This window comes from Pinus tabuliformis, chromosome J (genome assembly GCF_031772625.1).
Source record: "Pinus tabuliformis cultivar Carrire ecotype Pingquan chromosome J, CPIR1, whole genome shotgun sequence".
Taxonomy (NCBI): domain Eukaryota; kingdom Viridiplantae; phylum Streptophyta; class Pinopsida; order Pinales; family Pinaceae; genus Pinus; species Pinus tabuliformis.
This window is the reverse complement of record NC_142295.1, coordinates 442851048-442865401: the sequence shown is the minus strand read 5'-3', so window position 1 is coordinate 442865401 and position 14354 is coordinate 442851048. Positions and strand designations below refer to the sequence as shown.

General features: G+C 39.3%; 1 protein-coding gene and 1 long non-coding RNA gene across 6 annotated transcripts in view; one reads left to right on the top strand and one right to left on the bottom strand.

Annotated features, from left to right (window-relative positions):
* The window catches only part of LOC149227721 (uncharacterized), a 473804-nt gene that overhangs the window by 424386 nt on the left and 35064 nt on the right, over positions 1 to 14354 (top strand). For all 4 annotated transcript variants that reach the window (XM_089377894.1, XM_089377896.1, XM_089377895.1 and 1 more), the window contains 3 exons: positions 3371 to 3433; positions 3665 to 3724; positions 3864 to 4025. In XM_089377894.1, coding sequence (XP_089234020.1) covers positions 3371 to 3433; positions 3665 to 3724; positions 3864 to 4025 — 285 coding nt within the window. The remainder of the gene's footprint in view (positions 1 to 3370; positions 3434 to 3664; positions 3725 to 3863; positions 4026 to 14354) is intronic.
* The window catches only part of LOC149227722 (uncharacterized), a 410007-nt gene that overhangs the window by 360760 nt on the left and 34893 nt on the right, over positions 1 to 14354 (bottom strand). The gene's annotated exons all lie outside the window — the stretch shown is intronic.

Below are 14354 nucleotides of genomic sequence, written 5' to 3'. Positions count from 1 at the left end.
TTCTGGTGTCTCTTCACTCTCCATATCAAGGATATCCTCTTCTGTAAGGGGAGTTGGTTCTCTGTAGGTGTGTCTCCTTCTATATGTTATCCCTATATAAGGGTTTTCTTCTGTCATGTAACCACTGTCAGGCTACCCTCAAACCACACAGTTCTAGGAGCATGCTCTGATACCACTATAATACTCTCCTAACAGTTTTCAAAGTTTCACAATTTCTGAGTTTATATTTTGAATTTTCACCGGTACCCTTTTTGTCAAACAAACTAATTGCACATTGCTGTAAATGTTTTTCTCACCAATTTATCTTCAGAAAATTCACACAATGACGTATATATTAAGAATCGACTCAAACCAACAACTGGAATCTCATTTCAAACTCAAAAATCTGATATAATTATCAACAGAACTTCTTAAACTGAGTTTTTGGGTAATACATAGTATTTGCACTCAATTCATAAGAGATACACAATGAGAAAGATAACATGGAACCTGATATACAGTGCTTCTAAACAGAATGAAGTGATGCACTAGCTCATGGTATAGGGACGTGATACTCAGGTCTGAAGTGAACTGCTAGCCTCCATTATAGCCACATGTCTAACCAGCTAGTGGTAAGAGGATCGAACTATCCAGAATAGTCTTCAACAAGTCTATGATCAGCATAATACACAGTGGTAGAGATGCACGCTGAGATGAGAGTATTCAACTACCCATTAGTTTGATTCTCCTCCAAATAATAATCTTTTCTCATAAATGGCTCCACGCAGACAGATAGCAAGAAAGGGTTCGATGATGTGTTATTGTCCCTCCAAACGCACCAGCAATCACAAGAAATGGCTCACAGCCTCAACCAGAGATAGGGAAAGGGATTATTCCAGCATCCAAAGCATCCTACTGCGAAGAAATTTGCACAACTTCCAATGATACCCACAGATAGTCATTTAAACAAGAATTTTGTGCTCCATTGAGGCCAGAAAATTACTACTTATCAAAGCCATCGAAACCCTGGGTAGCAAAGAACGAATCTGCTCTTTAATGAACATATTTGACCCCATTTTCCTTATTGAACTCATCCCCTTTCAACAACTAGGAATTGAGCCACGAAACCCTCTTCTATTCAGCAAAACTTCCTCAACAAGAATTGGAATTTCAGTGCATTCGTGGGTCCTCTTCAACCTGGCAAAATAAGATAGAAAATACCCAATAAGTTCATAAAATCAACTGATAACACCTAGGTACCTCAATATTTCTTGTACATTTTGTTCTCCATTGAAGTACGGTGATAAAATCTGGGTGATTTCATCTCAAATCCAACTAGGGTGTCTAGTTTAAACACCGAAGTCAGCGATGGCGGCTAGGGTTCCAAAGCCCTAAGCTTCTCCTTCAAACTCTGTCCAAGAGCTCTTTTTTCCAAAAACTCAAATGTATGAATGAGGAGAGTCTCCTCATTTATGGTCACATTTTTGCTTTCTTTTTATTAAATCAACTTTTATAAAGTCACTTTATGATATTTCACTTTATAAAGTTAAAGTGACTTTTCACTTGACTAGAAATTGTCACCCTTTCTCCTTTTTAGACTTTATAATGTTTTCCTTAGGCAATTTAAGTCCCCTTTATTAAATGTTTCCCTGCTTTAGCCTATGGGAACCACATTAGGCTAGCGGACTCTGTCATAAGCTTCCTAAGTGGTCGGAGACATTACATGTTTCATCACCTCAAGCTTCCCTTGAGAGGTCCTACCACATCATCTATTACCATTAACTCTGGAATATCTATCAAAGGTGATTATCTATCTTACGAAGGCTCCTCCCATCGGTGAAAGTCCATAAATAGCAGGGGACCTTTGTTGTGGAGACAGTGGGCCATTGTCCCATTGTTAGCACTTAGTCTATCTTTTGTCTTGTAGGGTTTCCCTCTCCAAGGCCTGCTAGATTTTGTGGTAACATTACCAATTCCACTAGTCACTAAAAAAATTGCAAAAGTTAACTTTTGCTTTTGTTTTATCTTGAGCTTTCATGCCATATCTTTAGCAATTCTATGTTAAGGCAGCCCCCTTTGAGTTGGATAAGATCCAACTTAAAGAGTAGCAGTGGGTTATTCTGGTGATGTCAAGATAAGAGAATATAAGATAATTTATAAATATCCAATGAATGACCATAAATAGGTTAATGGGACTGAAGGACAAAACTAGTACAAGTACAATGTGGAAGTGAAAACACAACTCCTAGAAAATGCCAAAGATAAAATGAAGTAAAGAAGGATAAAATAATAAGATAGCCTCATAAACATGTATATAACCAGATCATGTAGAAGGTTAAGTGAATAAGTCTGGGGCTAGAGGTCAATGATGTCCAGAATGCCTGAGTCTAATAGCCGACGGCAAGGTGGGCGACAGTGGTGTTCACTCGCTACCGGAGTCCTCTTGATCCAACGAGGAATTTGGCTTCATGATCCTAGGGGTTATGTAGGAGTGAGTGATACTCCTAAAATCCAAGGCCAAAGGAAAGAAGCTTTGGATAAGTCTTTGGCTGCTCTGTTGAGGTTGGGGAGGAACCCATTGGGGTCGGGGGAGGGGAGCCTGTTTGTGAACTATCTGGTACTAAACCCTCTGATGCTCTGGATGTGAGTGAACAGATGTGCTATTCGGCACCTCCACAACGATATCAAGCATACCGGTTGGCCTCCCAAACGTTGGATAACCTGAGGTCTCACTGCTCTACATTAGATAACCCAAGGTCTCACTGCTCTACATTGGATAACCCCTCCAAGTTGACCTTAAATTTTCACCTTAGAATTGGGAACTTTACACACTAGGTGAGAGTATTGAGTGTTAACGGGGCTTTTCAAAAGCCAGTTATTCCTCTGTTTCTATGACAGAGTTACTTCTTCAGAGTGTTATCTATGTATATGTATTTTTATCTATAGAGCAGTTTTCTTGATTAATAAAATACCTAGATTTTTTCCTTGGAATTAAATATATATATATATATATATATATAGAAGGTAAATGCACCATATGAAAAGGTGCCCACCTATCAATGATAATCTAGGCTAATAAATAGACAACCAGCACTCCAGTTGTCTAGGAAGCTGTAGTTATAATAGTTTCCTTCTAAGTTACCATCTATCCAGATTGACAACAATCCATTTTATATTTTATAGTTGATACAGAAGCAACTCAGAACACATACGTTGATTTTTACTACACAGATAACTATACTGTTTTTTCGCCTTTGTAAGAATTATTATTTTCCTAATGCACAGATATACAACAGAGTTTCTTTCCTTTGCAATGTTGTTTGCAAACTCATCATAAAGAAACAATCAGGCATGAGAAATGTGACCAAAGTTTGCTTTGTTCTTAATGCAGAGCAATGATTTGTTCTCTCTGTTTCTAGACGAGACAATGACTTATTCTTGTGCAATCTTCAAGGTTTGTCCTGGTTTCTCCATATCTGACTAGCTATTGTAATATTTATTCTCAAGCTCTTTGATTTTATAAAGCTAAGATTGGTCTTTCAGCAAACATCTGCCAATCATCATATACATATATCATAGTGATCTTGAACTCAATTTTCCATAACTTCTTTGCCATATTGCAAAAAATAAATTTATATCAACTGCACACGATATCCTGTTAAGTCATTTTGGAAATCAATTTCAGGGACCAGAGGAACCGTTGAAGGATGCACAGCTAAGAAAATATCACTTATTGATAGACAAAGTGAGCTTACCTTGATAGTAGCATATGTTCATATTCAGCTTATTCCCTTTATACAATTCCTACAGACACATAAACTCCAACTTTGACTGGATCTTCATGAAATGAGAGTTAAATCATTGTCTTTAAAAATGTCATACAGGCTCAAATAGATACTAGCCATGAGGTGCTAGAAATTGGTTGCGGCTGGGGAAGCTTAGCCCTAGAGGCTGTCAAGAAAACCGGATGCAAATATACAGGTATCACTCTATCAGAGGAGCAGTTGAAGTTTGCAGAGAAGAAAGTAAAAGAGGCTTGCCTTGAGGTAAACCCTTACTGTTTGCTTACAGCATAGTTGCATAAACGGATTTACCCGCGCTCTATAATAGTGTAGATACTAAACTAAATCACTCCATGTGGCATCCCATGAATCGCCAATTTCTTTTGCATGGTACTCGCTTTCACTCACTATGATATGTTTCTGTGGGGTTTATATATTTTATTCAGATAGAAATAAGATGAGAGGTACATTACATATTCCTAATTCTTCATGTCTAGAATATGTACACTGATCTTTTAGACCCACTTTTTGCTATTTAGGTATTTTGAAAATGTCAATCAAGTTTATTTCCTTCTTATTTTCTTTTATGAAAGATTTGAATAAACACAAGTTGCATCCGACTAGAACTGGTCCAATTGATTTTGAGCTTTAACTGGAAAGCATATGCAAATCCCTATCTTTAAGATAGGATATTCTCAAAGACACAAAACTGATAGCCCAGTAGGTGAAAGAAAAAAGAAAAAGCAGCATGACACATATAACTACATCACTGCATAATAATTCTCAATCTTGATGACAGTTTATTCAATAAAATATAACTGCATACACCACTAGTTGGAACTGGAAACCATGAGATTTGGAGGAAAATTCTTATGTGATATGATACAGATCACTGATTCTCTACTTAAATTGACATCCGAGAAAAAAACTGATAAATTTCCTCATAATCAGAAATTGTGTCAAGTACTACAATGACTCGTGTCACAAAAAATTCACACTTTGCACAATTATTGTTACACAACTGTTCTTGTTTGTGTTCTCACCAAGTCTGATGTTTCTACAATAACAAGAAGACCAGAAATTTTGTATTATTATTGTAGGAGATACCTGATTATTCCAATTTCACTTCTTTCACATCCTCGAGGAATAAACTATCAAGTAACTCAGTGTTTCTCTGAATTGATATTATTCATTCCTAGGAGAATTTATATCATTCATGTTTAATGTTTATGAAGTGAAATTATAGTGTATGGTTTTCAAAAGGAATTTCAATGCATATATTGCAAGTATACAATAGATTCAAAGGGGTTCTCAAGATTCAGGTGATTGCAACTTATATCTATGATAAATAAAATATGTTCCTCCTCGTGTCAATATAGTTCATTGTCTATGTGGCATCTCACTGACGTGTTTTTTAATAAAACTAGCTACTCGTTTTCCTATAAGATTCATCTGTTGGTAAAGAACAAGCTCTACAACAACTTGTATAAATCTCCTGTGGCACAAAAAAATTACATTCTACAGAACAGAACTTTTCTTGTCTTTCATCTCAATGCTCACCAAGTTATCGATGTTTCTTCCATATTTGATTAAAAAAAAGGAAAAGCTAAAGTCTATTCTCATTTTCATCATCATGTAACAGTTAATGTTATCATGTTCAATTTAAATATCAGTACCCAAAAACATTGAGCAAGTTCAATAGAATGAAAAACCTTCTCAACCTCCTCTGAGTCATTTAACAGTGAATTTCTATTCACCTTTGGTAGCTACATGGTAATGATTTTTAATTTCTAACCCTAACAATCCCAGCAATTAATTCCTAGCAGATTTAAGTCTACTGAATAAAAGCACAATTAGAGTTCTAACAAAATATTCAGCAGAAACAATAAAACAACCAATCTCACATATGCACACACAAATTTCTGCCCAATCAACAGCTCTTCATTTCATTAATCAGAACCTACTTGGGCTTGATTACTGGGAAAATGGTCCAAACTAAGGAAAATACATACAATTCTGGATCTGATTTAGCTGATCAAGCCCCAGACTTGGCTCATTAAGATCTCCTTGCTACCCCCTTTGCAAGTTCTGCGGACCTAGCACACTTGAGTAGAAGTCCTTCTCCAACCACCACTGAGATGCCTTTCTCAATGCCTTGTGCTCCTGTGTGTTGTATCTTCTCCCTTAGCTTAGCCCTTCTTTTATAAACTTGAGATATTACCAAATTCATAACCCTAATATTCAAAGTGATTGACAGATAAGATTAAATCTAGCCTTACTTGAGATCGATGGTTGAGAATCATCTAATTCACTAATGCAAATAGTGTTAGCATTAAATTCGATTAAAATCAATTTTCTCTTATAAAAGAAATTAATTAATTACTAAAATAATTGATATGGTCGTATTAGGTGACTTATGCACGCTCCATGCCCTCCAAGTCTCGTGCCCTAGCTAGGAACACAACACACTAGAGAAGCCTAACACAAAAGCACTTTCCACAACGGAAATATAACAGCAGTGAGATCAACAATAGCATACAAGAATATATTTGCACAAATCACATTTCTCATTAGTCCATCAATAATAAAATACTAGGGATCCTGTACCAAGGATCATGGCCCTTCATAAACCCTGATACAAACTAGTATACATAGTATACAGTAAAATACATAGTTTGTCCTTTGACTACTCTAGGGCTTGAGATCTGATCATTTAGATCTTCAATCTGTCCAATAAATCAAATGCATATCTGAGCTAGTGCCTTCAGATCAAGATCCTTGGATTGTTGCTTTCCTTGGCAACTAGTCCCTCTACAATCATGCTACAACTTCTCAATCTGCTAGATCTGTTTCTTCAAACCACAGATCTGACTTTCATCTTGCAAATCTAACCCTCTAGCACTCAAATCTGACTTTCTTCTTGCAAATCTGACCTTCCAGTACTTAAATCTGACTTTCTTCTTGCAGAACTAACCTTCTAGCATTCAGATTTGACTTTCTTCTTACAAATCTGACCTTCTAGTACTCAAATATGACTTTCATCTGACAGATATGACCTTCCAATACTCAGATCTGACCTTTCAGCACTCAGATCTGACCTTCCAACACTCAGATTTGACTTTCTTCTTGCAGATCAGACCTTCCAGCAATGCAGCTGGATCCTCCTACTCAACCTCCTTCTCTATTTCGGCAACAACTCCTTTAGCTAACCAGATCATGGAGAAACTCGACCTTCTTGCTACTGCAGCTCCTCTAAGGCAGATCTGTGGCTAGGTCATTTAGCCTCTCTCTATCCACAAGTGAAAATCCTTCTCCAATTGTGTGTCTAGACCTCTCCTTTGGCCTCTTATTTACACTTTTGTGCGAGTGATCTTTGGGATTTTCCTTGTCCATCAAGAATCCCCTAGTTTACCACTCGACAACAAATTAGATTAAATAATTAATTAGCTTGGGTCTCAAGCTCATAACTTTGGGTCAAAACCCCAACCGTTTGGGTACTTTTCCCAACCAATTAACTTTTGATGGGTTTTCACCACTCATAAATTCATTCCGAGCTACCCAATTTCCAATACTCCCTCTTAGTGAGGAAGGTATTTCCTTCACACCTTGAAATCTCCAATTCCATGAATTTCCTTGCATGCCCACGATTGTCCTCACATGAATCATGACTTTCCTTGCGTATCCATATATGTCCTCGCATGTGGCACGTCTTCTTTTGTACTTTATCAAGATTTTACTTGCATGGTGCATGACTGTCCTCGAATGGAACATGACTTTTCCTTGCACCACCATGAGTGTCCTCACATGGTTTGTGACTATCCTTGCATGGGCTGAAAACTCCTCTCTCTTGCTTGAACTTGAAGATTCAAACTTTCATTGGGAAGTTGACATTCCTTCGCAGTGTCCCTCTGAAGCTAGACTCCCTCTGAGCCTACACAACCTCCACTACTTGTTAGTTTTTGAGTTTGGTAGCAGCAAATAGTTGTTATAGTCTCAGATGATGTCTAAGAGGCTAAATAACATGAGATCTCCAAAACCTAGAAAAAGTTTCACTAGAAAAGACTTGGAAACACCTTAATTAACTTAATTAGCCATAATTAAAATATTTACTAAGTCTAACTTAGGAAAAGTGGTTAATTAAAGGGAATTAATTAAGGAAGTTCGATTTTTCTCTAGAGGCTTCTATTGATGAAGTCAAATTGACCTTAGCTATTGGTTGAGATGTAATCGTGGCCATTGAAACTCCAATGAGAGATTATAAGAGCGAGTCAAAGGGCTTGGAGATGGCATTAGTTGTGAGTTGAGCAGTTTAACTACCTAGTTGCAAGTATTCAACAAGGGTGCAATTGAAGCAAGGGAAGCATTAGAGAAAGGGTTTCAGTAGAGATTTGAGAGCATGAGTTTAGAGGAATTTTTCCTCAACATTTTCCAGTGTCCAATAGACTGGAAGAGGAGGCTGAATTCATCTACAGATAAGGTCGCTACAACTAGTGCGAGTTGCCAGTTTACCTAGTGCAAGTTGTTGAAGGAGCCACGTTTCAGTTGCCAGTTGCCAGATCAATGTTCCAAAGTCAAAGCGAATTGGTTTCAAAGGAAAAGGAAGGCTAGACAACTTGCCTGGAGGTGATTCTGAGGCTGAGCGATTTTATTCAGCCAGGCAATGCGCATTTTTGAGCTACAGTGCGAGTGTCCAGGGAGAGTGCGAGCAGACTAGGAGAGGCCAAATCAATTGCAGAGGAAGACAAGGGTGTCTTCCAAATTATTTTTCCAGTAGAAATTGTCGGAGCTTTGCTAGATTTGCAAGCAGATCATTCTACTCTTGAATTTGTTGAAGATAATAATAAAACCTTGATCTACTGCACTAGTTTTCCCTTCGAGGTTTTTCCAGGGACAATTGTCCAAAAATAACTATGTCAATTTTTTTTGTGTGTGCATCTATTTCTCAGTTCCAGATTTTATTCCGCAACGTTTTTATTGTGAAGAATGAAATAGTGAATTTATCGTTATTTGCCAAATAATAATTCAGAAGACAAATAAACTGCTAACAGTTAGAAGATAAATATCCAATTTACTACATTCAAGGAATTTCACATGGTATCAAAGCATCAAAGATCAAATCAGAGGCTCTAGAAGCGAAGGAAGCAAGATTTGTGCAGTTCAAATGGGAGATTTGTAGCACAAAATTCTAGATCTGCACAGGCCTAGCCAAGCAGTGCGAATTGCAGGGAAATAACAAATCGGTTTCCAGTCTAGGTTGGAGGAAAAGTTTGATTTGTCTCATGAACAGTAGTAGTAAGCAATAGGATTGCCAGAGAGGGTTCCCAGTTAGTAGATCAGTGAATCACAAAGCAGATCTAGCATAGTAGTTTTGCAGTGAAGGGTTTTGCAGTTGTAGATCAGCGCAGGGCAAGGAAGAGGAAAGCAAACAAATAGGGAATTTCCAAAAATTCTCTGAGGGTTTCTAGCTTTCTAATAGGAGGAAAGGAGACTGTAATTTCTAGCAAGAGAAGGCAGTAGCAGGCAGAGGATTTTCCAATGTGAGATTGCCAGTCAAGCCACTGAGTATTTCAGGGTTAGCAGTGTGTGTGCTAGAGCCAAAGAAGGACATCCGAAGGTAGAACGAGTTACCCAGGAGTGAAGTACCAGGCAGTGCGAGTTCCGAGGAGTCCAGAGGCAAGTGTGAATTACCTAGGAGCATATCTACGCATTTTGTTGTTTTTTCCACGATATTGGAATATAGGTTAGGGTCTTAGGATCACTAACACTACCAATCCAGATATCACAACAAACTACTTTGCACAATGGAATATAAACAGGAGTAAATCAACATGTGCACAAATATAGACAACTTTTTACAATTTTTAATTACCCAAATTTCTTATATTAACAAACTATAATATAACGGCCTAGGCCTCCCATACCAAGAATAATGGCCCTCATACATACACTGACACAAGACTGGCTATTGGTGTTGAATGAAACTCCCCTAGCGAATAAGTGCACTCAGTCACTAGGTCAACTATCTCATCGATGCCATAGCCATCATACATGTCTAATATCAGATAGGAAGCCCCACCTGGATACCAATGCCAACCTAGGTCTCCAGTACCCTCAGTGTTTGAGAGCTCTCGTTGAGCTTCACACCAGACTACGACCATCTCCATGAGTCCAGCCCACTCCACCGAGTAAAAACTCAAAATCTCTCGTCATCCAACCCCAAGTGCAAGATTGAATGTGCGTGTACTCGCACGCGCAATAACCCCAACATGCGAATGTTGCGCCCTGTGCAACTCATGTCCCCTCATCTCGTTGTCCTGGTCAACACATGAAATCTGACTGGTAGCCCTACTTCTCTCTCTCCAATGCGCAGAGGTATCCTAACATTGTTGCCATCCCCATCTATGTATCCCTGAAGAGGGTTTCTCCGACGCTCCAATGTGTACTCCTCTAGTTGTACCTGTTGTCGCCTGTCACACACACCTAAGTTAGTGAGAAAATCCCTTAACCCCACAAGGTGTGGTTGGTGGCAAGAGATGGGGATGTCACCTATTCACAACAGTCTCTCTGTTTAAGCTCTCTCCTAGGTAAGTTGAGGGGGGTGGTCCCTAAATGGAAGACTAAGTTAAGAAGAATGTGAGGTTTCTAGGAGATGTTAGAGTGAATTGGATTACTTTTAAGATTATGAGCAAATATCATGAGCGATATGAAATGAAATACATAACCATAGACACATGAATCAAAGGTTTACATACATAAAACCAGTTCTTTTAATCAATGTGGAAAAAGTCGAAGTCGGGATTAATTCGGTGAGGGTCCAAAAGTTGAAAAACTCGTTAAAGTAGGGAGTTTTTTGAAAAAGTCGGCAAAATGAAAAAAACACAAAAATATTCATTTTTTTTTTTTTACATCTAGAGTATCCACAACATCAAATAAATGCATTTCCACATAAACATGTAAAGAACGCTAATATATAATATGTATATGAACTTATGAAGTCTAGTGCTACATGACATATCAAAACAGTGAGTCAACTCCTGAATCTTGAGTCTTTTCTGAGTCAACTCTCAAGACAACAGACTTTTTGGGTCGACTCCTGATAAATCGAGCATATAACGAATAAATCGCAATTTTTTCGTTTCTGAAAAACTCTGCAAAAAATCAGAGGATTAAATCGTTTTGTTGAAAAAATCGCAATTTTAGGATTTAATCCCGATTTTTTGCAGACTTTTTCCACACTGCTTTTAAGTTTTAATATTGCTTAAAATAAATAATACTTGCTCAATAAAAACAAAGTGCTTCAAATTGAAACACAAGTAACGCTGTCAATCAAACACAAGATGTTAGCAAGAATATGATATCACATGCAAGACATAGAATTTTCTTTCAAGAAATTTTTTTAAAATATATAATCATTCACAAATCCAAAGCGCGTATGGAAGCAATATAGAGTAACTTCCAAAGGAAACAAATTAAACTTTACTTGCAAAAGTGAAACAAGATGATATTTGTCTAAATAAGATCATCAATTTAAAGCATTTGCATCAATGACAAGTACATGAAATAATTTGCAAGTAAAAATAGTAAAATGTGTTAGCATGAAATGCACTTAAACTAAGATTAAATGCAATTATCTTGGTTAATTTTAATCTAAATGCCTAGTCTAGATGTGAAATTTCTTTTGATTGTTTTGAAACAAGTCTCTTATGTGAGTTGTGGAAGGGGTCCAAGGAAAGACAGCCAAAGCTATATTAACGATATCTCCCTTGTATTACCCAACACAATGATGCATCTATCACTGTAGAAACTATGGCTCTGATGACTGCAAGGTCACTGTGTTAACCACATAAGAGAGTCTATGTCCCTCAAGGTGATGAAAGAAAGGGGTCCCTAAGAAATGTCTTTCAACCAAGCTTAAGCTTGGAGGTAAATTGTAATATCCCGTTTCAGAGATATTCTCCAAAACCCCAACAACTCCAACCAAATACGTACAAATGATATAATAACCGGCAAGCTAAAAAATGATAAAAATGACAGTGGTGCAATGTATAATAATATAAACGTGAAATATAAGTAGATACTCAAGAAATGCTAAGCCATTTTATTACACTAAGTAATAGAATGAGCACAGGAGGTGATCAGAAAGATGGCACCTCGACTTGCACAAGGCAAGTGAAGAAATACACTCAGAACAGCAAAGGAATGGCCTCTCTCTGATCTGCGTCCCAGCTGCTGGAGAACTGTCGTGCTGCTGCTGCTGCTGGAAATCAAATGAAGATTTGGGTTGTTCCCCTCCTCAGAAAAGGCTGAAACTCTGGAATCAGACTCTACTCAAGAAACCCAGAAAACCCAGAAAGCTTTTCTAAAATGGCCGACCCCCGAAAAGCACCCCCTTGGGGTTCTGCGCAGTCCCTCAATTGCTCTGTGCTGCCACTGAATGAAACTCTCCAATAATCTACCTAAAACCTCTGCCAAACCCTCCAATATGCAAGGGTTGATCCCCTGCTCAATCTCCCAGCACAAATCCTGCTGCAAACCCTCAATCCAGAACTCCTGCCAGAAAGAACTGCGTCATCCCTCTCAGTGCTGCGCAGTCCTCCAAGATGCTCAATCCTCCTGCCAAAAATGCTGATGAAACTACTGCAAAAATGTTGATGGAAATACCTTGCCCGAGCAGGCACTCGAAGTCCCCCGGGGCTAAGGGTGAGATCTTCGAACAAAGACACTCAATGCACTAAACAGTGCTGCAGACTAGCTAAACAGCCAGCGTGCTTTAAGTCGAAGTGACTAGCTCAAATGCACATAATCGAATGCCAAAATGAGGAAGCTCCTCTTTCCTTTATAGCCTTTGCCTCTTTCAATCCCAAGGCCCCCCTTCTCCAGCGTAATTCCTCTCTTGCCACGTGTTCCTTCCCTTCTGAGCAGTCCCTCCAAGTGTCTGCGTGGGCTCCATTCCTGCGTCCCCCTTTGGTCCCCTTGGCTCCCCTTTAAGTCACAACGTTGTGCTACTAGGAAGTGACTTTTATTCTAAAAGTGAGTCATGTCCCCTTTCCCTAACCTTTTATTCATAAATAACTATAGAAGGCAAAAATAAGCAAAATCGAATATTCCAATTTGCCATGGTTAATTAGGAATATTACAGTCTCCCCCCACAAAATGTTGCTTGTCCTCAAGCAACTGAAGTGATGGATGCTGCAAGATTTTCTCACTCTCCCAAGTGGCATCCTCATCCGGCAAATTCTTCCATCTCACTAAGAATTCACAAACCATCCTGCTCCCCAGCTGCCTCTCCCTAGTATCAATAATAGCCTCTGGCTACAACACAAAATTCCCCTCATCATCCATGGGTGGTAGCTCATCTGTCACTGTCACCTGCTGTCCCAATGCCTTCTTCAGGCATGATACATGAAAAACGTTATGAATCTTGCTGCCTTGGGGCAGCTCCAACTCATATGCAACCTGTCCAATCCTGCATATCACCCTATATGGCCCATAAAAGCGAGGCTTGAGCTTCTCAGCCCCCTTGTGCTTCAATGACGACTGTCGGTATGGCTGTAATCGTAGGTAGACCATGTCCCCTACCTCAAACTGTCTCTCCACCCGACCCCTGTCAGCATACAGCTTCTGCTGGTTCTGTGCTGTAGCCATGTTATCCTTGAGAGCTCGGAGGATATCCTGACTCTCTTGGATCCAAATCTTGGCTCTAGGAGCCTTGCTATCACCAAACATCATTTCAACAAAAGATAAAGGATGATACCCATACAAAGCATAGAATGGTGACATACCAATGGACATGTGATGTGTAGTGTTGCAGCAGTACTCCCCTAGATGCAGCCACTTCAGCCATGCTCTCTGCTGCTCACTGACATAGTTACGCAAGTAGCCCTCCAGCCAATTGTTAACTATCTTTCTCTGTCCGTCTGTCTGTGGGTGATAACTGGTGCTCGGTGTCAACTCTGTCCCCACTAGCCGAAAAAGCTCCTACCAAAACCCGCCCATGAAACAGCTGTCCCTGTCACTGACGATGGTCTTAGGAAGACCATGTAGCCTGAAGACCTCTCTGAAGAACAGCTCGGCCACCTGTGTTGTTGTGTAGTGTGTGGATATGGCAAAGAAATGTGTGTACTTCATCAGCCGGTCAACAACGACAAAGATACAATCCTTGCCCTGTACCATGGGCAACCCTGTGATGAAGTCCATCAAAATACTCTCCCATTTCCCCTCCGGAATGGGAAGAGGCTGCAATAAACCCGCGGGATGGCTAATCTCCCCCTTGTTCCTCTGGCAAACGTCGCACTCCTAAATATGTTGGAGCACGTCCTCCTTGAGGCCCTTCCATGAGAACCTTTCTCTAATGGCCCTGTACGTTTTGGTAAACCCCTGATGGCTGGCCAATGGTGAATCATGTGATGTCTGGAGTATCTTCTTCTTGAGCTGAGATCCCTCATTCAAGAAGATCCGATCCTTGTAGTAGATGATCTCATCGACCACCCTGTACCTGTCATCCGCAACCTGCCCATCCAAAACCTCACATGCAAACCTATCCTTGGACTACTCTACTAAGAGTCGAGCCCTCCAGTCTGTGTCCAAGCTCAT